Raw genomic sequence first — 24848 nt, 5'->3', positions numbered from 1 at the left:
AGATTATGCTCCATGTTATAAATGCAGCATACAAATGCATCCCTCTTCAACAGGACAGTAAACACTTTACAAGATTATGGAACTATCAATTATTAGGGAATCTTCTCTTGCACAGATCTTCTCTGCTAAAGGGTTGTGATCACCTTGAGCTGGTACAGAACCCCAAAATTAATGTGAAGCATTTGTAGCCTACTTTTTTGTGTTATATACCAATATGTGTGCACCATATACCATATGGTGCACCAGCCACTCTGTGGTGTCAAACAAGCAAAGTTCTAAATGTTTGTTAAATAATTTTAGAATAAAGTTGCTATTTACCTGCAAATGAAGTTCTTTATCAAGCTGACTGATACCTTGAGCCAATTTTGCTAATTGTTCAGCTATCACAGCTTGATGAATGGATTGAGATGTGTAGATTTTAACATCAAATTCATCTTTAAGAAAATCTGTATAACATTCTAAAAGAGAAAATAAGGTTATATATTACTTGTAACAAATTTTACAGGAAAAAAGTATTTAGCATTATTATATATGGTAGTTTTAACAAAGATCATATTTATTTTTCTTATGGAAATGGCACACAGGGAAAATGTTGCCTGCAACAGTCTGTGCCCTCCGTTGATTCACATTATTGGTAGGGAAAATCTATATAGAGTGCTAGCACGGGCAGTTTTACTGAAATTTTAGCAGGGATAGATTTTAAGGCTAAAATACTATTAAAAATGGCAGTACACCCCCTTTTTCAGCTTAGTGATATGAATAGGTCTTGTGCTTATAAGTTATAATACTTTTTGTTATTATTTCCTATGGTAAACAGGGTTTAGTCAGCAAATGAAAGTCATATTCAACCTCAGATATTTAAATGCACAATAAAAAAAATCTGTAATTCATTTAGCTGTGTAACTACAGACTACTGCCCCCTCTGCCAAAAAATATATAAAGGATGCCCGGTGCCCACATGCAGCTAGCCCAACCACACTCACTCGCCACTTGCCCACCCCTTGCTTCTTATGGAGATTACAATACCACTTTCTTGTATTGTAGTTATGTAACCAAGTACATTCAAAAGTCCTCTGTATAAACTAACTGCACCATTACGCTAGCTGCTGCCTCTCAGACTCTTTATACAGCGGGTTTCACTGTGGATTAGTGATTTGTTTTGATTGTAATCAGAAGAACAGGACACAGAATGTGACTTTACTTTAAACTTCAGATTTTCCACTCGGAGGCCTTCTGAAAACAACTTACAGTTTAATAAACAACACAGTTTGCACGGTTATATATTAAAACAGAAGTTGCATGAATTCAATCTCACAGAACGTTTGGCAGAAAAATCTCCTGGGTCACAAAATTTTAAGCCAGCATTTTACAGGTTAAAGGAGTTGTTTACCTTCCAACCTTGTTTCAGTCGAGTTGTTTTCAGATTCTTCTTTAGAAATAAAAACTTTTTTCAATTGCTTTCCATTTTTTTATTGTTTTTCTAAGTTTCTAAGTTAATGTCTCTGTCTCTGGTGTTTTAGTCTGGCAGCTCAGTGATCCAGGAGCAGATACTGAACTGTTACAATTTGTTACATTTAGTTGATACAATCAGTTGATATATTTCTCAGCAGCATTTCTGAAGTATAAGCAACTATTGTATCAATTCTAACAGCTGCCTTTAAAGGGGAAATTCGGTTTCCAAACCAAAATTTGATAAAGAGGCACACATAACACAAATACCCTAATATACCCATCACAGTTACCTGTTTCTTCAAAAAGTATAAATAAGTGACATTTTCTATGCTGCAATCCAGCTGTTTAACAGTTCTTCTCTTTCTGCATTTGAAATTCTGGCAGGGAAGGAGGGACTAAACACTGATGTTACAAATTGTAACAACTTCTCCACAGCATCCAGGAACTACCTAACCCACAATGCATTGCACTATGATGTTCTTTTCCTTATTGAAATCACATGTGCAGGGAATTGTGGGGTTTGTAGGATGCAGTCTAAGGACAGCTGGCTGTTGATGCAAAGTAACAGTAGTCAGCCAGCTGAGCAAAGTAGTCAAAAAGATCAGCAGAAGAGCAGGGGGATAGGCTTAGGGGACTGTCAGAAACCATTAAAAATCATGAAAAGTCTACATATTTTTTTAATTGATGTATATTGCAATATTGCTTGAAAGTATGTTTACTTTTCAAAAAGCTTATGTTGTTATGTTTTTGTGCAGTTCCCCTTTAATGAAACCCAGGGATTCTGACAAAGATAAGAAATGTATCAACAAAATGTATCAAATTAGAACACTTTAGAAAGGTGAAAAATTAGATTTACACTAGTCTTTATTTCTGGTGAACATCCGAAACCAACTGAATTGAAAAAAAGGTTTTGGAAGGTGAACAACCCCTTTAAACACACCTTTTAACATATATATGACAGATGCGCTAACAAAACAGCTGCAGCATTAAGAGCACTGGTTTTGCTTTGTCTAGAATGTAGTCATTCGTTGAACCTCAAGCAAAAGTTAATTAATATGTAGGCTGAAACATTACAAAAGTAGAAAGTAAAAGTTGCCAAATGCTGACAAAAGACGGGGTTTGTCTGACTTTTATGGAACATGTTACTGTTATTAGTGTCACCAAGCACTGCCCTGTTGCTAACCAGTTTATGCACAACATGGCTGACTGACATATCCAGCAGTATATTTTGGGCCAGGACAGTCTGGCTGATCCCCTCACCCTTTTTCTTAAGGCTTCAATTATTTCTTGTATTTTTAGGTTCGGTGCTCTGTTCTACTAGTGGTAACCTGTCTTAAAAAGGAAACAGGTGGTGAAATGGTCCTCATATAGTTAACTAGGCAGCTAAACTACAACTAATAAATGCTCAGATGCAGAAAGCTGGGGGTTATTGTAACTCAGCAACAACTGCAGAGCAAGATACTGTGACAACTAACTAGGTCCTCCCACCAAGTACGAAGATTTACATAAAAAAGTCAGAATTGTATCGATAGGGCAGGAGAACAAGGTTTCTAATGCATTTTAAGAACTCACCGTCTCGCAGCATTTCTTTGACAGATCCAGGAGCCCCCCACTCTGCATTCTGCTTTACTTCCATGTTGGCTGCTAACCAGTCACCAGCATCCCGGTGTGACGTAGTATTTCTGTGCCGTTTCTGTCGCACATTGGATTGCGTCACGAGCATTGCAACGTGGATTTCGGTGTTTATAGTTTTTTATGATTGTACTTTGCAGCATGGACTGTTCTGCGACGCACAGTTGAAACCATTCGTGTCCGCTTTCAGCACCATGTTAGAATCGAAGCTTCACTTTAAGCGAAGTTCCGTTTGAGATTGCTGTCGCCTCCTTGATGAAACCAGGCTAAGAAGATACAAGGGTAGCAGACACGGGTTTGTTACGGGTTTGTTTCTGGATTGTGGTCACAATTTTATGGTATGACATAAATATGGCAGCTCTAGTTAAACATTTTTTTATTTGTATGATTTTCATTTTCTAGGTGTATTTGCCGCTGACAGTGGAGGGCACTACATGGACTCATTGGAGGTGCCCATTTGTTAACACCCACCACCGGTTAATTTCTCATTGCAACCAAAAGAATTGTTGCCCCTGAACAAATGTAATGTTACAGGATGCTGATGAGGTTTGCATTTTCACTGTGAACAATTGAGTGCCATTCCTCTGAAAAGTGCAGAATGTCAATTTGCCATTTTGCAGTGAGAGTTCCAAAGAAACTGGCTTTTGTTTCATTTCTGTCTGGGAGAAGCAGTAAAAGCGTTCTGTGCCATGGCATTGATATAAAGCAAACCCAGGCAGTCCTTGGAAGGTTTCATTTTATATCTCTCAACATTTAAAAAAAATTAAAGATGGGCACAATGAATTCGCATACACAACACTGGCAAAAAATGTGGCCATGCCCAATTAACCAAAAACACTTTTTATATGATTGGAATGCAATGGCAGCATCAAGTGTAAAGAATGGAGTACACCAGCATTTTATCAAAGATACACTATAACCCCCACATATCATGACATGAGCATTTCATGGCAGCCTGGCCCCAAGCATTCATAACAGAACCACTGCCAGCCCAAGCTCTGCAAAAATCAGGCTCCCTAGTGCTAGTGACATAACACAGATTTCTGGGCTGGACAGCAGGAGAGTGGGACATTATATAGTGAATAAAGTACCCCATCTTGTAAAATATAAGGATATTATAAGTTACCGAGGAGTTGCATGACCATATAAAAACACGAGGCCGAAGGCCGAGTGTTTTTATACAGGTCATGGAACTCCGAGGTAACTTCTAATATCCTCATATTTTACAACTGGGGGTACTTTATTAATTATAATACACAAATTTTAGTGAGTCATGTGACAGAAATTACATCACTACTCACCGTTTATAACTGATGACATCACTACTCACTGTTTATAAGGATATCATTTACAAGATATTCATGGCTTTTGTGTATTATAAAAGACTATATGAAACTGTGGGATGCATGTTAAGAAATCAGGGTTGTCTTGCACTGCGGAATATGAACAGTATCCGACCGCTGCATGGCCAGCACTGTCAACTGCATGGTGGAAGTGACATGTTCTAGTGACTGTAAACTGCTGGAGAAATTTGTACTATTTCAGAAGACTGCTTTGTTTAAAGTTAGGATGTCTAATTTAGCTGCAGCTTTACTGTATAATCAGGCTCGGATTTGTGGAGAGGCCACCAAGGCCCGGGCCTAGGGCGGCAGGATTTTAGGGGAGCGGCATGCTGCCCAACCACACCCACATTGGTTCAGAAACACTGGGATGTGCAGGAGATACAATGGTGTTAAAAAAATCCTGTACACCAATCCCCATTGCTCTGGTCCTGATGATAAAAATTTGAATTAATAAACGGGTGGGGATGAGTGATGAACGACATTGGGCCTAGGGGCACTTGCTATGTAAAGCTGACCCTGTGTATACTCTGTGTTGGTAGGCAAAGTTGATATAGAAGTGTACAGAGTAGTGGTGTGTGGGCTGGGGTTTACCTCAGGGACCAAGAAATGGGTCAACACTTCGGGTACACGTTGTAATTTCCCAAACACACAGCGCACAACTTTTTATTTGTGTGGGACTCTAGCCCGTCCCCTCATTTTAGATTAATACATGAGGTGAAATTTCAATAGACCTAATTATTTTGTTTTCTTCTGCAGATTTTTTTAATCTGATTTTATGGATCATCAACCAGTTATAATGAAATATTTAACACAAAATGCAATGGATTTATTTCGTTCTGATAACTTAGTTCGGATATCTGCTCCTATGGTTCGATATTCAAAGTAAGTAATGATTATCCTTGCTCTTCCTAATACGTTTTCAGCTTCAGTTGTCCAGTGCATGAAATGTAAATGATATTTAAGGATTTGGTTTCTGCTTGTCCAGGCACTTATGGATTTGACAGAATATTGCAAAAACTGTTGGGATTAATGCACCCTATACACCCCATATGCTTAGTTTGAATATTATTATTTCAATAATTAAAGGACTTATAAAGATACATAGGCTGGTACATTTACATACATAACACCTACATTATTTCAGCTGGACACAATGCAATGTTAATGTATGGAACAATGTGCCTTACTGTAAATATGAGGACTGAGTGTTCACTGAATGTGTGGTGGATAGCAGGATAGTGGGCAGAGTAGGCGTACAAAACATTTGTCTGTTTGGCACCAATAACACACTTTTCATTGCATCCCAGCAAATGCCTGCCAACAGAGAAATAAATATCCTCTCTCTTGACCCTTAACAGGCACCTGCTGAACTTGGAAATAATTAGGTGGCTACTGCTGCCCTAAATGCTCTTCAAGCAGAGCAGTAAGACCAAGGCATGCTGTGTTTTGTGCATAAGATCCACTACAGCTGGAAGCATTCTGCCATACTATGAGCAAGTGGTATAGACATGTGGACACTGCACTGAACATTTGCCCATTGACGCATGCTCGTTCCCATAGATAAGCTGAATCAAATATCTGCTTTGCTGGACAGAGCCCACTGTTATAGGGACAATGTCTGACAATGCAATGCTTAGTTGTGCAGCCTGTCACGGTGTTTTATTTTGGAATGCCGGAACGTATTGCAATAGCCTCGCCTACTTTCTGTTGCTGACTGCAGTTTCCTGGAACTGGTGTAGCTTAGTACACTTCTCAGCTGTCAGCAAGCCCATAAAAAGCTGCAGGAGGAGGAAAAAAAATAAAAGAAACACTTGGTAATTGTAATGTACTGTCTTTGTTCAGCACCATTGCCTGAGGTTGATGCTAGTGTTTCTTTAGAGCATAGTTGAATTTGTGCACACTGGGTAACCTCACCCTTGCCCCTATGTACATTTTGCTCATCCCTCTGGTCTTCATTTTTTAGTTTTTGAATTATTTACCATTTTGTTCAACAGCTCTCCAGTTTGGGATTTCAGCAGTTACCTGGTTGCTGGTGTCCAGTTTACTGTAGCAAGCAGGCAGTGATGTAAATGAAAACTTGAAGATCAACAGGAGAAGGCCTGATTAGAGAGAGAACTAATAAAAAGTAAAAATAAAATTGTAGTCAGTAACCCCCATCTGACAGCTGAAAAGAGGCAGAGCAGGAAAACAAATAATTTAAAGCTATAAAAAAAGTTTTACCACCCATTTAACCTGAAATACATAGAAATTTACATAGAAAAAGTAAAAACATTTTTTTGGTCTAAATAGGATACGGTAAATGTATTTAGTCAGTGACTCATTTTGTTGAATTATACCTGTGTCTGAATAGAGCTTACAATGCATGTTCTCATTTATTTCAAGTAACTATTGGTTTATTCCCTACTACTTTATTTTGTTCTCAATCTTATTAACTTTTAAAGGCTGGCCTTCAGGACACTGGTGAGAAAGTATGACTGCGATTTATGTTATACTCCAATGATCATTGCTGCTGATTTTGTCAAATCTGTGAAAGCAAGAGACAGCGAATTTACAACAAATCAAGGTAAGACACAGTTATTCTTCTATAGACTGTCAAAGAAAGGACCATATTTACAAAACGTTTTAGAGATAAAATTTTACACACTGCTGTGTTGCACAGAACTTTGCCTCATAAAAACCTATAAGGCTATAAAACTGAGAGCCAAAAGTAGTAAAAAAATGTCACAAGTCGAGTAAAATTTAATATGATGATATTTATATATTTAAACTAGTTTAAGTTTAATTCTGTAAAGTTGTTTGTATTGATCCCATGCTTTGTGTTAAATTCTTTAGGGAGGTTAGTCCCTACACATAATCACTGGTTATTCTTTATATTTTTCTCACTTTTGTAAAGAAACATTTCCATTTGGCCTTTTCAGTTTATTTTGTGTCATTTAGTTCTAGCTCTGTTCTGCTGCAAGAAAATTCCTGAACTCTGTTAATTTTCTGCATCTGAATATACTGTCAACTTATTTGTTTTCTTTTCTCTCTTGTAAGTAGTATATATTAGGGTTTTGGACCTTCTAGAGCATGAACCACATTTGTTGCCCTCCTTTGTAGATGGGAGGTATATGTTCTAATTAACTTTTAATATAATCTAGAAATTGTGTGTGGGGGTGGGGGGGTTCAATATTTACCCTTCAACAACCAGGCAACTTGAAAACATTTTAGTATTGTAATTCTTATTTGCTATTGTGTTTCTATTCGAGGTCTTTCCTATTCATATCAAATGTAAATGGTAGTACAGCAGGTTTGGACGGTTAATCTGTGGGTTTTGGCAAATGCTGTAAGGTGCCATAGACTTTCACTATTTATTGGGCTGTCGAGGGGCTGTTTGGGCCTCTGTGCAGTTGAAATGGCAGGGCCTATTTTGACTCCCTAACACTCTTTGTTATCCAGAATGCTCGGGACCTGGGGTTTTCCAGGCAGGGTCGGATGGGGGGCCGGGCCTACTGGGGCTACTGCTGCAGGGTTCCCCGTGAGCTGTCCCCCACAGCACTGTACATGTGTCCACGATTTGTATTTTATTTTTTGCCGAAAAAGGGAGGTCGCGGCAGGAAGCTTAATCTAGGGAGCGAGTCTGGACCAGGCAGGGCCCACAGGAGCCTGGGGCCCACTGGGTTTTTTCCTGGTGCTGGCCCAGTCCGACCCTGTTTCCAGGTAATGGATCATTCCATAATTTGGATCTTCACACTAAAAAATCATGTAAACATTGGAAGGCCCATTTAACAAATGTCGAATTTCGAATTCATGTTTATTTTTTTAATCTATTTTTACTCTTAATAAATTTGAATATACTCGAAATTCAAATGGGAAATTATTTAAGAAAAAATTTGAACGTCTAAAACTCAAACTAATATTACTGACTCGAAAACTCCGATTGAATTCGAATCTAATTAGACTAAACTCAAATCAAGTTTTTTCTCTGTAAAAAAAACTTGAATCTAGCAGTGTTTTTTCTTATAGAATATCTTGCCCCTTAACTTTGCTAGAACTTAAATAATGAGGACAAGTCTATTATTACTTTATTTTTTTTTTGAGAAAGTTTATTGATTTATTAACTCTTTATTGTACAATTTGTTTATTTCTCTCTCTTTTACTACATTAGTTTCAAGATAAATCTTTGAAAACACTTCAATGCAACTGTAACGTATGCATCAATGAAACCTGTAAAAGAACAATATAATGACTTTACTGTACAACTGTATCCGATGTCTTGATATGTATACATTATTGAAAATAAAAAAGAGAGAAGTTAAAAAAAAAAAAACTTGAATGTCAGGAAGGCTATTAACATCTTTAAATGGGTCACTGGAACTCTCCCATTGACTTCTACATGAACTTGGCAGGTTTTAGGTGGCTAATAGTCAAATCTGAATTGTTTCCAGGGTAAAGGTTTGATTAATTTCGAATTTCAAATTCAAATTGAGTTTGGATTATTCCCAATTTGAATTTGTGAGTTTTTACCAAAAATACAATTTTAAAAAATGAATTCACTATTCAAACCTTAATAAATCTGCCCCTAAATAAACCAAATAGGATTGTTTTGCTTCCAATAAGGATTAATTATATCTTAATTTGGGTCAAGTACAAGATACTGTTTTATCATTATAGAGAAAAAGAAAATTATTTTGTTTTTCTATATAATAGTTGTATAAAATGGAGTCTATGGGAGATGGCCTTTCCATAATTATGAGCTTTCTGGATAACAGGTTTCCAGATAACCGATCCATACCCATTCAGCTATAGCATCCCTTATGCGGAAACCAGCTTTCCAGAAAGATCTGAACTGCAGAAAGGCCATCTCCCTTTAATTAAAGAAAAAAAATTTTTCTTCCTGTAATAATAAAACAGTAACTTGTACTTTATCCAAACTAAGCTGCATGAATCAATTTTGGTGGCAAACTGTTCTATTTTTAATGTTTAAATTATTTTTAGCAAACGTAAGGTATGGTGATCAAATTACTGTATGTTTCACTAGGATTAATTAAATAATATAATACAATAAAATACAAATGCATTTAATGTTAAGTGCTAAAAATAAAGACGAGTGAAAGGCGGCCCTGCCCATTGATTTTGCAATCTAAACTAATCTATGAATCCATTAAACATGTTACTGCTCTTTCACCTTTGTTATGTGTATGGATTTTTTTCTAATAAAACTCAAAATAAAAGGAAAAAAAGAGAATTTATGATAGTCTAATCTTCATGTTATGAGAACTACAGAGGCAGACAGCTATTAGTAGGTTAGACATAATGGTTAACCCAATCTCAGGGTACTTTTATTATTCTCATTATTTACATTGTTGTATTACTGTAAACCACTTTAAGGCATGCTGTTTTGAAATGTTTAAATTGAGATATGAATGGGAAATATTTTGCTAAAATCATGTATTCATTTTTGTAGGTGATTGTCCACTTATAGTTCAGTTTGCTGCTAAAGAAGCCCAGGTATTAGCAGATGCTGCAAGCCTTGTCTCTCCATTTGCCAGTGGAATAGACCTCAACTGTGGCTGTCCTCAGAGGTAAACTTAACTCTCAGCTGTCATTGGGGCCAGGCCTGCAATCCATAAAAATCAGCTTAGCAGCATTGTTTAACAGGTATAAAGTTTATAAACAAAACTTATTGCTGTTTTTTTCTTTTTTTATTAAAAAGAACTCAACTTTTTTTTCCTCTTTAATATGTATTTAAACTATCCATAGCATTTAGTGAGACAGGTATTTGTTCTGCATGCTTGTCTCTATTTTTACTATAATGTAGTTATGCCTTGCATTACCTTTGTGTGAAGACAAGCAATCATTAAGTTCTCTGGCACAAAAGTGTTTTGCCACCTTGTGTTTTCCAGTTTGGGGTTGGGTGGCAAAACACTCAAGGCTGCCTCTCCATAGATTTTTATGGCAACAAAAAAGTGCTTGTACTGCTTGTGAGACAAAACATATAAAATATTATTCTAGAGACGGTGTCTTGTTAATATTAATCTTAAACAGTAGTAGCCTACTTATTATGCTAGAGTTTTTGTGACCCTCCAAAATGATAAAAACCACCCCCACCCCAAAGTTCTGTATGTCATGAGGGATTTGGTGGCCTCTTGAGAGTTATGGCCTCCAGTCATGTGTAAAAATAAGTATGATTAGTAAACCTTTGCAGAAGCAATTCGTAAAACCATCAAAGACGGCGATTGGCCCCAATAAACAACCGTAGTGGGAACACTAAACTTTGATCTTCACTTTTACTGTAGCAGTGATATGTTACAACTAAACCTGCAAGGTTCTTCCCTGTAAAGAATGCACATCATTTCAAGTATATTAAGTATACATTTAGTTACTGTATAAAGTCATTTAAATATTTCTTAATGAATATTTGTTAATCAGCTTAGTTTAAGATATGTGCTTGCTATGGTAGTTCTTCTAGTACAATTTACAATATGAGGGAGGAATTAATGAAAAAATGCAACAGTTTCTCTGCTAAACAAAATCTGTAACGCTCCCTTTCTCTAGGTTGATAATCATAATCTGACTTTATGAATTAACTTTCTTAGTAATACAGTATATATATATATATCCATATATATATATATCCATATATATATCCATATATATATATCCATATATATATATATATATATATATATATATATATATATATATATCCAAAGTCACAATCTGGAGCACTCCCAAGTGATCGTCACTGCCTAGGTGCTGGTTAAATTATAAATAATCAAAGAGGTAAATAAACCGCACTGCCAGGACTTCCATAAGATGTGAAAAAGCAAAATTATTTTATTTTCAACGTTTCGGCTCCCAACTTAAGCCGTCTTCAGGAGGTCAGGAGGACCTCCTGAAGACGGCTTAAGTTGGGAGCCGAAACGTTGAAAATAAAATAATTTTTGCTTTTTCACATCTTATGGAAGTCCTGGCAGTGCGGTTTATTTACCTCTTTGATTATATATATATATATATATATATATATATATATATATATATATATATATATATATATATATATATATATATATATATATATATATATATATATATATATATATATATATTGTACAAGCCGGACGGGATTTATAGTGGATGGCAGATATGTATCCCCGGTTTTTAGGTTCTGAGCCATCCATTTAAGAATGTTCCCTTTAAGAAACACCAGAGGGTTAAGCAGCCAGAAGGTGGGCTGGACAGCCAAGGGGTGTTTAAGGGAATCAGCAGCAGGTGTGCAAGGTGTGAGAGAAGGAGCTGCACAGGAGGGCTGGGCTGTTGGGTTGGAATGGCTGTATTTTCAGAGACCTGTGGGGCCTGATAGCCAGGTGGATATTTTCCTGGTGTTTTCCCCACAGACCAAGGCTGGATAGTACCTTGGGGGTACTGGAAACTTAAAAACGCTGAAGTAAGCTATTTTGTTTATTGCTGGACTTTGTGTTGCTGAATGAAGCTGTTTTCTTTCTGTTACATTTTGACTGCTGCTGGAAGCTCTTTGTTTTCAAAATAAACGGACTGTTTTTCTTTTCACCTTGGAGTGGCCTGCATTTATGCTAACAATCCCGCTGTGATCCCCCCAAACTTCACTATATATATATATATATATATATATATATATATATATATATATATATATATATATATATATATATATATATATATATATATATATATATATATATATATATATATATATGAAACAAGGGGAAGTTGTGCTCACCACTAATTTTTAAAACCATTAGGCAGGGGTGCAATGGGGCTGTGACCACAAAATACATATAGACAAATAGTTGTACTCACCACTAATTTACAGGAGCAGTGACCAGCTCCATGTTGTAGCTCCCACCCTTTCCTACAATAGTCAGGTGATCCCACTGGTGGCTAATAAAAGGGCAGCCAAGTTTGGGAGTTTTACTTTGAAAGCAGCTAGTAAGTTGCAGGTAAAACTTAGTCCCTTAGTAAAATGTATAATGAAGCAATAGAATTCTTAATGAATCAGATGAAAATTGAGCGTAGGACTGGCCAGATATGGGATGACTTTGACGTAGTTGTCCAGCTTAAATATATTGCTATATATGGAAAAACAATCCCTGTTTTGTTTAAAGGGTAAGGCATTTTTCAGTAGCAGTATGCACAAAATGTCTCTGTCTTAAATATATTGATAATGGGTTGAGTGCAACCCATTTGTCTATATGTATTTTTTGGTCTCCGCCTCATTGCACCCCCGCCTAATGGTTTTAAGAATTAGTGGTGAGCACTTAGGCATACATTTCTCTAGCTCTGTATGTCTATACTGCTTATACTGTAAGGTTACTTACCGTAATGCAAATTAAACTTCAGACTGACCTCTTTTGAAAAATTCCTCTGTAGAAAATACTTACATTGCTGAATGCCTTTAAAAATATCTATTTTGATCATATAATCCCTTTCAACATTATAAATCCTGTTGACCTTTTGTACATGTAGTTCTTGCACCATATTATCAGCCCATCCACTCAATAGATATAAATAAAAAATGTTTTCTCAAGTCCTTATTAAACTAGGTAAACCTAGAACGTAATAGCTGGCTGTGTAAACTAGAAGTTGCTGAAACCCACAGGAATATGGCCCCAATTTGTGATGTTTTTTTTGCACACACAAAATTAAATTACATTAAAGGGCATTGGCATGCATGGAGATCAGTCACCTTTGATAAATCTCCTCTACTGCGGGGCTTCCTCACAAAGAAACGTAGGGAAACTGTAGCAATGCGTATGGTTTTTCTACCAGCGATTTACATTATTGCCAGTAGCAAAGCTACTTTTTCTGCTACCACGGGACCCTTTTTCTCTTCTAGGCTTGCAACAGTTGTAGGGTCTTTTGCCACTGTAATTGATGTATTAGGTCAACCCAGGTGTACCCTTTGTCTTTTTTATAGGTATCTGTCTTTAGTTTGGGCTACACAGTAGGGGGTGGGAGATTTATTATGCCCTTTAGTTATTTTGAGCTGAGACAATCGTACACATTTAAAAAATTGTGTTTTCATTTGTTAAACAGGTGGGCAATGGCTGAAGGATATGGTGCTTGCTTAATAAATAACCCAGAGTTGGTTAGTGATATGGTGAGACAAGTTCGCAACCAAGTTGGCAGTTCAGAGTTTACGATATCAATCAAGATCAGGTAATTTAATACATAATTTTTTTTGTTTGTGGCTTGCTTTTTTATGCTGTAACTTCATATGTGTCATTAACTCATCTAGAACAGCAAATAAATGTTCATCTTAAAGGCCACCTAAGTTTGCCTTCAAGTTAAACCCACAGTTTTGGGACTACTGTAAGACGATTTTTTTTTATTTGTTATTAGTGGCATATGTTATTCTGTCAATTAAGCTTTATATATTTTCATGCCTGTGCCAAATTTGTGAATCAAAATTTCGCTTTTGATTCAACAATGTTTCTTTTTAATCCATTGAATTCAAATACAAATTTGCAGAATATTTTTTTTCTGAATTAATGCCCACCCTAAACAGCACAATTATTTATTATGGGTGATAAAATAAAGGCAAAACTAAGATGACTTTTTTGAAATGTATAAATAATACTTTGAATATACTAGTCAGAGCAACTGCTATGAAAGATATCACTACTATGAATACATCCATGTATAGAGATGACTAAAGCTCCCAGGGTACAATAACCTGCACAAAATGACTGACTAATGGCGGAAAAAAAAAAGTAAGTTCAAATTCTTATTAAAAGGCTTTGTTTGCTTTTGAACTAAGGAGGCTAATTTTAGCCTCAATATCAGAGGTTACAAGTTTTGTTCCTAGAATCACTGTAGGATTTGCCTGATGTACTGGTTTGTGACCTGGTTCAAGGAAATATCAAATCATGTGACATGTAATATCATTTCAGTTTACCCAAGGTTGTTGTTTGCAATTTTTTGCCAGGATCCATGCAGACATCTCCAGAACAGTTGACCTCTGCCGAAAGGCTGAAGCGGCTGGTGTATCTTGGATTACAGTACATGGGAGAACTCATGATGAAAGACATCAGCCAGTGCACTACAATGCAATAAAAAATATTAAAGAAAGCTTGTCTATACCTATTGTTGCCAATGGGGATATTAAAAGTTTAAAAGAAGCGGAGAATATTCATCAAATAACAGGGGCAGATGGTAAGCCATGTTTGTACTGCATTAAAAAATTCTAAAGACATCGATTTTAAAGGAGAATGAAACCCTTAATTATAAAAACCCCTACCCTAGACAGACCCCCCTCCCTGCTCCCCCACCAGCCTTGGTGTTACCCCGGGTAAATGTCCCTACCTCTTTACTTACCCCTCGGTGCGGATTCTGTGCACTGGCGCCATCTTGTTCTCTTTAGTAATCTTCAGGAGAGATCTGCGTATCGGCACATGCACGGTTGGAGAAATAACTGTGCATGCACAGAAAGTGACAGAAATTGCCCTTGATAAATATGCCCCTTAGAGTCTTGCTATCAAAAAGGCAATAGGGCACTCCAGAAAAATAACTATTCAGCACAGATATTACAGATAAATGGGGTCTTCATCAGGAGAACATGCAAAAAATTAAATGTAATTTTTTTATTTATATTTCTATATATAATTTATTTTTATTATTTGGGGGTTTCTTTATCTGTAATATGTATACTGACTAAATGATTACTTTTTCATTTTTATAATTGATACAATAGTTGCTAATATTTTACAGATACTGCTGAGAAAAGTATCAACTTATGTAGCAAATTGTAACAGTTCAGAATCTGCACCTGAATTACTAAATTTCCAGGATGAAACCCCAGAGTCAGGAACATTAAACTTTACACAATTTTGCTAAAACAGTCAAAAATAAATAATGGAAAGCAAATGAAAAAAGTCTTTATTTCTGGTGAACAATCTGAAAATGACTGTTTGAACAACCCCTTTACAATAAAATTATAATGTTTTTAATAAAATTCTAATTATCACACAGAAAATTAAGGTTTCTTACTACTTTCAAATGTGTTGACCTTGGGGGTAACATGACAGGCGTTATCTGTAGTGATGGGCGAATTTATTCGCCAGGTGCAAATTTGCGGTGAATTTCCGTGTTTTGCCTCTGGAGAATAAATTAGCGAAATTGCCGCAAAAATTCGCCGGCGTCCAAATATTTTTGACACCGGTGACAATTCTAGGAGCCCATTGACTTTAATGGGCATCAGAATTGTCGCCAGCGTCGGAATTGTCACTGGCGGCAGAATTGTCCCCGGCATCAAAAATATTTGGACGCGTTTCGCGGATTTCGCTGGAAATTCGCAAATTTTTCAGCGAAACTGGAGAAATTCGCCCATCATTAATTATCTGCTGAAAGTCTAGGCTTTCATTTTGAGAAAAGTAAAACAATTGCCTAGAGCTTGCTGACGACAGATGTTATTAATTTCTTAAATTGACAGTATTTTGAACCCACAAATTTGTGCAAAAATGTTCAAAGAACAATATAGAATAAAATATAAGGGTGTTTCGAAACTACAGAGTAGTTCTATCACCATGTAAAAGTCACAAGTGCTTTTATACAGGTCATGGAACTTCTGATATCGTATTTTACATCAGAAAGTCTATTATTTATGAAAATATACATTTAGTGGCGATGTGACACAAATTACTTTACTAACCACCAATTATAACGGATGAGAGCACAAAGTACTATTTATAATATAATTTACAAGATACTCATGGTACCTTATGTATGACAGATTATTACACACTAGTCCTAGGTTTACTGTTATATTGTGTAAATAGAAGGTATTGAATTAATGGGGTTCTTCACCTTTAAATTAACTTTTAGTATGATGTAGAGATATTCTGAGACAATTTGCAATTGGTTTTCATTTTTTATTATTGTGTTTTTTTTAGTTATTTGGCTTTTTATTCAGCATTTCTCCAGTTTGCCATTATAGCAATATGGTTGCTAGGGTCCAATATTCCTCAGCAACCATGCACTAATTTGAAGAAGAGACTAGAATATTAATAGGAGAGGGCCTGAGTAGAAAGTAGCAATAATTATAAAAATGCAGCCTTACAGTGCATTTGATTTTTAGATAGGGTCAGTGACCCCCATTTGAAAGCTCGAACAAGGCAGAAGAAAAGGGCAAATAACTCAAAAAAATATATAAAAAAAATAAAGAATTAAGACCAATTGACCAATTATAATATAATTAACCATTCTATAATATACCAAAAGTAAACTTAAACATGAACCACGTGAAGACAATATATTACATGCTTAATCCATCTACTTTTAGTAGACAGAATCTTGCACTGCACTAATATGTTTAGATGCAGCCACATCAGATTGAAAGCATTGTGAATTTCTACTTGATATGATAGTTTACGGTTTTTCTTTTGCTTCCTTCCTCTCTTAGGTGTTATGGCTGCCAGGGGGCTTCTCGCTAATCCTGCCATGTTTGCAGGGTATGAAGAAACTCCACTGGCATGTATACAAGACTGGGTTGACATTGCACTGGAACATGGAACCCCTTTTACTTGTTTACATCATCATTTGATGTATATGATGGAAAGGATAACATCAAAACAAGAGAAAAGAATTTTTAATATCTTATCTAGCACATCTGCAGTTTTAGATTATTTAAGAGACCATTACGAAATACAATAGAAATTGGTGCAGGGTTTTCTGAACAAGTGCAACAAAATATTAATGCTAATTTATTGTTATACAATATATTTTTTACAAGTAGTAATGCATGCCACTTTAAAAGATAGGGCTTTCTTTTATCCAGGTAAAAAGGATTCTGAGGCGACGTATATTAAATCACAAAATAGACGATTGGGAATTCTTCTACATTCCCTAGCTATGTATTTAATAAAACTTCTCCATTGTGTATAGCGTAAGACTCGTACCTTTTACTAGTATAATTCATATAATTGTATTAGCAATTCTAAATTTAATGCAAGATAAAACAGAGACAAGTTATTCTTCTAACAAAAATAGTGTTTTTTTTCTCTTTTAAGTGCTGCCATGTTGCAGTGGCTTTTATGTAAAATTATACCCCTATTTGTATTACAGATTTTTTTATTGTTTTTATAAAATTATGTTTTGAAATATTTTTTCGTCTTCTCCCTTTATTTCCCATTGACAGCTGTTTTGTTTTTCTAATGTATAACATTTTAAAGGAGTTTTTCACCTTAAATTAACGTGGGGAGGCATATTTATCAAGAGTCGAATTTCGAATTCATGTGTTTTTTAAAACTCCAATAAATTTCCATAAATTTGAAATTCAACTAGTTGAAATTTAATGAAATCAAATTTTTAATACTCAGATGTATTTAAATGACCCGAAAACTTGAATCAAATTTGATTGGTGTTCTCCGAAAAAAAACTTGAATGTCAGGAAGGCTGCAAACATCTCCAAATTGATCCCTGCACCTCTCCCATTGACTTAAACAGTAATTAATTGTTAGCATTTCTTTGCTGCTAAGAAATTTCATAAAACACACAAGACTGTCAACTAGTGATGGTTAAAGAGCTTTATATGAGAAAATGGAAAATAAAACCAGCATATTTCTCAAGATTACCAAATTTTAAATTGCACCCCTTGCAGATCTGGACCCTACTAGCATTGGAAAAAGAAGGAACATTTTCTTTCAAATAATTTTGTAGGCTCATTTCCACTTTTATATTTATTTATATATTTATGTAGGTTATTTTTAAAATGTTGAGGTTACTTATAATACCTAGATTTGTTACCCTAACTGCAATACAAACTTAAAGAGAAATTTAAGTGTACCCCCAGTCCCACTGTTAAAGGGATACTGTTGAGGGAAAACATGTTTTTTTCAAAATTCATCAGTTAATAATGCTGCTCCAGCAGAATTCTGCACTGAAATCAGTTTTTAAAAGAGCAAACAAGATTTTTTTTATATTTAATTTTGAAATTTGGCATGGGGCTAGATTATTATATTGTCTGAACACCACTTCCTCTTTGTATCTTTCTAACCTGTTAACAATCCATAACTAATCAGTCGCTTGAACAGGTATGTCCTATGTGGGACCTGCTTCAAGTTGCTAGCTAACTATGAGGCTAGAGAGCTGCTAATGAGGAAGTTGTGTTCTGGATATTATGTTAGGGCTAACATCCACAGGAGTTTTTCGGAGGATCGGCGCACGAGGACTAAATTCGGGTGGCAAGTTGGATGCAATCACAGATGGCAAAATATCACAGTCTAACCGTGTAGTTTTTACCTGCAACTTTTTGTTGATTCCAATTATATTTTGAAAAGATACAATTTAGAAGGCGCACACCCTATGTTAATTGTGGGGTGCTCATCCCATGGAGACCGCCCAAATATTTTGCACACCCAGTTATAAAAAGGCAAAAATGTATTTCATCAAAAAAACACACATTAGCTTTGGCCCAATAGTGGCCCAACCCGTTTCGACCACATAAGTGGTCTTCATCAGGGGAAAAGTCCATAAATCACAGAAAAAGAGTAAAAAGGACAGGCGTATATATATAAACATATGTCCTGGGGATTATTTGGAAGGGCTGAACTTGTTGGACTGTTGTCTGTTTTCAACATGTTAACATGTCAATGCAACTAGAAAGACTGAATAACTAAGACATAAAAGGAGTAAATATAGGTACTTTAACACGTTATTTACTGATGACATAATGTTTGTACTTGTCAAGTGACCCTTACACCTGAAAGAAGGGTATATGTAATTTAAAAGTGCACAAAGAAAACTTTCTATTGTGTAAACATTTCCTTAGTAATTGCTTCTAAGAACAGTTATCAGGGAAATAGAAAATGAATCCACACACCACAGAAACAGCTAGCTGGTTTGGTAGCTGGAACTTCCCACTGCTTTGTGGGAGAGGTGGTTTTGATGACTCCATAAAAATGGAGTTCAAGCAAGCCCAGATTTCTGCAAATTGCAAATATTGTGTACGACAACAGCTTCAACAGAGTGTAATAGAAGGTTTTTGCTGAGTCATGTGTATCAGATTTATGACTGTAAATGAACACTACCCTAACAAACAAGGCAAAGTGAATTTTAATTCATAATTTTACAGCAACTAACTAAGAGTGGGAAGTACTGACCATGGTACTTATATATTCTTGATTAATATGGATTTATTTAGGGACAAATATTGAACTACCCCATAAAAACCTATACAAAGCAAAATACCAGGTGGGGGTAGAACAGTACTTTAAAAACAAAAAAATACTTTTGTGACAAAGTAAATATGAAAAAAAACTTGATTCCATAAATATACACCCTCTTTAAGGTCAATATTTAGTAGTTGCACCTTTGGCAGCAATTACATTACACATACAGCATATCTGGAAATTTTTTTCCAATTCATCTTTGCAAAACTGCTCAACTCTGTCAGCCTGCATGGGGGTCATGTATAAACAGCTTTGTTTAAGTCCAGCCACAAATTCTGTATTAAATTGAAATCTGGAGTGAATCAAGGAAACAATCTAGAAAGGACATTGTTCTCCGTGTCATTGTCTTGCTGGATGACAAATATCTCATAAGGCTCAAGTTTCTTGCAGACTGCATCAAGTTTTCCTGATGGATTTTACTGTATTAGGGTTTTTACAGATGAGCGTTTGAAGCTGCGCTCCCCTGCATTCTGGTTTTATGCGTTCAGCCATAGGGGAGCGCTGGAGTAGATGCATTGTTTTTTTTTCAATGGAGCTGTACTCACACAGGCGCTAACTAATAATTACTAATAATTTTTTACTAATTTCAATAATAATTGTCTATATTGCATTGAAAAAATGTGGTATGTGTCTAATTACATAAGATCATGCACCAATTTTGGGGTTTTAACAACATCCATTACATCCATTACAGCTATATAGGATATGCTAAATAATTAAAATTTTTGTGAGCTCGCTTATTTATCATGACTGTTTACTCCTAGAACCAGAAGCCTGGAGTGGTAAATTTGTGAAGCTATAATAAAGCAGCTCAACTTGCATTCGCTGCCCAATCCTTCTGTATGGGTCCAAATAAAAAATTATTTGATCAATCAAATATCTATGTATCAAGTAGTTGTACTCCAGTTGTCAATATGATCCTGGAAACAAGTAAACATGCTTGTAATCTATTTATATTACAGCAGCCCCATGTCAGGTTTATACTAGGTCTAACTTCCCATTAGTTAAGATGGTGAATAGAAAATAATAATAAATACATACACCAGTTCAGCAGTTTTGAAGATCAGGAGTCCCCGACTGCCGGGGGTATTGCGTACTTGAACTGTGCCGCCGAGCCCAGTCCGAATTTGACGCTGCGCCTGAATTTGATGTCGCCGCATGAGATTTGACGCCAGCGCACTCGAATTTGACGCGATGCACGCAGTTGTCACCCCCCCGTTCCTTTCAAAAAATTAGGCCTTTACACCGATCCCTGGGGCAAAAAAGGTTGGGGACTGCTGTTGTAGATAGTATATTCTATAAACTACAGCAGAATATTACCTTTACATTTAGATTAAAAAAAAGCTCAGCATAAATATTCAGATTCCAGTTATAGGACTTTTTTTTTTGTCTAGATTGTTTTTTGAATTTAGGAATCAAATTTTTTACAAAAAAATTACTGAATCTGGACACCCACACTTTTCCTTTATATAGTACATTGTAAAAAAAAAAGACATCAGCCCTAGAAATGTTGTATTGATTTATACATCCTTGGTATATGGTAATAATAAAACTGTACCTTGTACTTAATCCTAAAAATCGATAAATCTATGTTGGTGGAAAAACAATCCTATTGGGTTTTTTTAATGTTTAATCATTATTAGTTTACTTAAGGTATGTTAATCAAAATTACGGAAAAATCAAATAGTCACATAATAAATCCTATACCTTACCTGTACCATCAGATTTTAACAACTGATACCACGTGTAGTCCATTGTATTTTATAAATGTATAATAAGAGGAACTAAGCTTCATATATGTTGGCAATGCAGGGAAATCATACGATTTAAATTGAAATAATAACTGGGATCTAAGGAGGGGCCCAAAAATAGCTTTTATTAAAGGACAAGGAAAGTCTAAAATAGAATAAGGCTAGAAATGCTGTATGTTGTATACTAAACATAAGCATGAACTTACTGCACCACAAAGCCTAATCAAACAAATGATTTATGCTTTCAAAGTTGGCCACAGGGGGCTGTCATCTTGTAACTTTGTTAAACATCTTTGCCTGACCCTGCACATGCTCAGTGTGGTCTGGGCTGCTTAGGGGTCAAACAAAGCTGCTTGATTTCTGCATGGCTAGTAAGTAAGGCGGGGGCTCCCCCTGCTGTTCATAAGTATGATTGTTTCCCTGCTCAGCAGTTAGGGACCATCTGACAATTCCTATCCACAGCAGTAAATGAAGGGAGAATCTCCTATAAAAACAGTACACATTTTTTAATTAAAGTATATTGGAGATAGGTTTCTTTTTCATTAAAGAAAGTAAAAATGGGATTTATTTTTTTTGCCTTTCCTTGCCCTTTAACCTATAAATAAGCACACTCAAAATGTATTGTTTGTATTCATAGCTGCAAAAAAAATAGCCAGTTTTAGTTAAAACATACTACATACATTTCAATGGCCAAATTCCACATACAAATTAACTAGATTATGATAAAAAAAATAAACTGACTAGTTCCAGTTCCAATCATGACTTGACTATATTTGCTTGAAAAATGAAAATAACATTGTTCCTCTCCCTCTATTTAATAAATGTATACTGGGTTAATATTCGTACTTGTTACACTGAAAATGAGATGTTATGAAAAACATTACCTATACCTTTCGACATTGTCATGGTGGAATCTTTGTAAACCAGATAGAAGGGCGCACACATACACCTGATGTCAGCTAAATGATCAACTTTTTACATTCAAGTAAAGGTGGCCATAGATGTTACATCGAAGATTGTTCATTTCAATACACCGTGTAGAGCGGAATCATCAGAAATACAGGTAGAAACAATAGAATTCTACCTGTATCTGAAGTTTCAGCACTAACAATGGCCGATGTTCAGATGCCTTCAAAGGTGCCCAATCAAAATTTTTTCTTCTGCCCATCTACTGCTATACACACACCAAAAACATTTTTGTGCGATATTATCGGTGCACCTGCGGCCACCTTACATATATGCACACAAACTCTGCCAAGCTTCCCCAGCATTGTGTCACATTCCTCTACTTGCAGCCACAATCAGGGTGGGAGAGGAGGGCCCAAAGGTCGTGGTGGAGAGCAGAGAACATTGTGCATTGAAACCTTGTGCATTATGCAATACCCTGTTTTCACGGGTTTGTAAAAATGTTTTATTTTCAGCACAAGTTTAGGTTTCTGTTGCAGTGTGGTTACTGTCAGCTCTGCTGTATTCTAAACAAAGCCTAATTTAATCATTGTGTTAAGGGGAGCTTTGCTGTCACATCGTTTGTTTCCAGCCACCTGAAAACATTCGTATTGTTGCTTTTCAGCTAACAATTTATTATCACATGAAAACATGCACAAAAATATTCATAAGCAAGCAAAATTACCCATTAGGATTTTTAAATTTTGCACTTTTCATCATTTCATCATTTTGCCATTTTCAAATGATAGAATTGTGAGCAACCAACAGTTTTGCCCATAGGTTAAATGCATTTGCCATCTCAGGTACCGAATAATTTTAGGCAAAGAGTCCTAGGGTAAAGTCTCTGGGGCAAATTCACTAAGATGCGAAGTTGCGCCAGGCGCAACTTCGCCGCACTTCGCCAGGCGTAGTTTCGGCAGCGGTTCGCAAATTCACTAAAATCCGAAGTTGCGCACAGGGGTAGCGTAAGGTTGCGGAGTTGCGCTAGCGTTGTTTCGCTATATAAAGCGAAGTTGCGCTAGCGAAGGCTAATTTGCATACGGCGCGAAATTCAAATTTCAATGGTGGAACACGTATCTGCACTACAAATGCCTAGAAAACCTTCAAATCTGCAAATAAAAATTTTATTTTGCCCTACACATGTGCCCACTGTCTAGGTAAGTTGCCATGAGTCAGGAAATGTAGTGGGGAGGAAGGGGAGCCCCAAAAAATTTTCGATCTTTTTCAGCCTATCACCCGTCATGTAGAAAACACGCCAGCGTTTTTTGGGACTTAGAAAAAATGTTGAGTTTTTTTGAAACAATCCCTATCTACTCTATTGCGCTTCGCCAGGTCTGAGGTGGCGAAGGAAGTCTAGCGTAAAAGGTAGCGTTCGCTACACTGCGCAAGTTAGTGAATTTGCGTAGTTTCGTCGCTAGCGAAGATTCGCCTGGCGTAAGGTTGCAAAGTAACACTAGCGAAACGACGCCAGCGTTCGTTAGTGAATTTGCGCAGTAGCGAAAATGGCCAATGCTAGCGAATTAACGCTAGCGTTCGGCGCTTCGCGCTTTAGTGAATTTGCCCCTCTGTTTTAGTGAAAGGCTTTGCTAAATAGCAAAACACAGGAAATAGCAAAAACACAGATATTCTTAAACGTGTTTATTTTTTTTTTAGAGATTTGAAAATGATTTGTAGTAATGGCAAAATGACAATTTTTAAAATGCATTCTGGGTGATTTTGTCTTTTCAAAAGTAATTTAGAATGTGAGACCCAGAGAAGCATTGTGGATTCCTTAAGGCTGAGGGCACATGGAGTATTGGCTCTGCTGCTCTCAGTCTGTGTTGTTTTTTTTGCAGATTAAGAGAAGTGGATCCTTTCCCTTCCACAACCCTATTGATCTGCACTGAAAATTACAGTTTCCACTTGAGTGCAGGTACATGGAGTGGAGATTTTCCCAAAATGCCTGCTTTTACATTTTCATGTCGACCTATACTCTGCATACCTGCATTTAAGTTGGTACAGATAAATGCAGATATACAGAGCTAGGGAAGGGAGCAGATCTGCTTCTCTCAGTGTGGAAAAAAACCACAGGCTTAGAGCAGCAGTGCCAACTCTTTGTGTGCTCTCAGCCCTAGGCAGTAAATAGAGAGAAGGTGGGTTAACTGTAATATCTGTTATACTACACTTAATTTAGTTTGTCATTTATTTACTTTAACTCACACCTATATTCTTACCTACTTATACCCATACCGACACATATATACACTTTCCAAGAGTGCACCTATACATATAATTTTACTTTGCCTTCACTATTTTTGCATCCTTACATTTTTTTTAAAAACGTGGGCATTGGTTTGGGCAATCACTCTCTCTTAAAAGCCGCAAGTCAGCGGCGGGGGAGGATTTAGCCTTCAGCCTGAAACCAAGGTTCAGCAGACTTTTACTTCAATTAATGCTACTATGCAGAGAGGCACTAGATCCTTTATACTATGACCAGAGGTAACAAGTTAGGGACCACGGTGTGGGGTTTACCTTGACGTGGTATGGTGGCTTATCGA

At 36.3% G+C, this 24848-nt stretch overlaps 2 protein-coding genes across 2 annotated transcripts in view; one reads left to right on the top strand and one right to left on the bottom strand.

The window, feature by feature from the left end:
• cog5.L (component of oligomeric golgi complex 5 L homeolog) overlaps window positions 1–3175 on the bottom strand; it is a 129546-nt gene extending 126371 nt beyond the window's left edge. Inside the window, exons 1-2 of the mRNA XM_018252643.2 lie at window positions 3025–3175; window positions 319–458 (exon numbers count right to left, since the gene is read on the bottom strand). Of these exons, the coding sequence (XP_018108132.1) occupies window positions 319–458; window positions 3025–3175 (291 nt within the window). The remainder of the gene's footprint in view (window positions 1–318; window positions 459–3024) is intronic.
• A 52-nt stretch (window positions 3176–3227) lies between these two features.
• Window positions 3228–17548, top strand: dus4l.L (dihydrouridine synthase 4-like L homeolog; the record flags this gene model as incomplete). The annotated part of the gene is given in 7 exon segments (NM_001095803.1): window positions 3228–3422; window positions 5184–5309; window positions 6869–6990; window positions 9874–9991; window positions 13485–13607; window positions 14377–14603; window positions 16849–17548. Coding segments are annotated over 6 exon segments (927 nt in total). The 3' UTR covers window positions 17100–17548.
• Between the last annotated feature and the right edge of the window lie 7300 nt (window positions 17549–24848).

The sequence above is a fragment of the Xenopus laevis genome, chromosome 3L (genome assembly GCF_017654675.1).
Source record: "Xenopus laevis strain J_2021 chromosome 3L, Xenopus_laevis_v10.1, whole genome shotgun sequence".
NCBI lineage: Eukaryota > Metazoa > Chordata > Amphibia > Anura > Pipidae > Xenopus > Xenopus laevis.
Note: the sequence above shows the minus strand (reverse complement) of the source record. Positions and strands in the feature narration are given on the sequence as shown.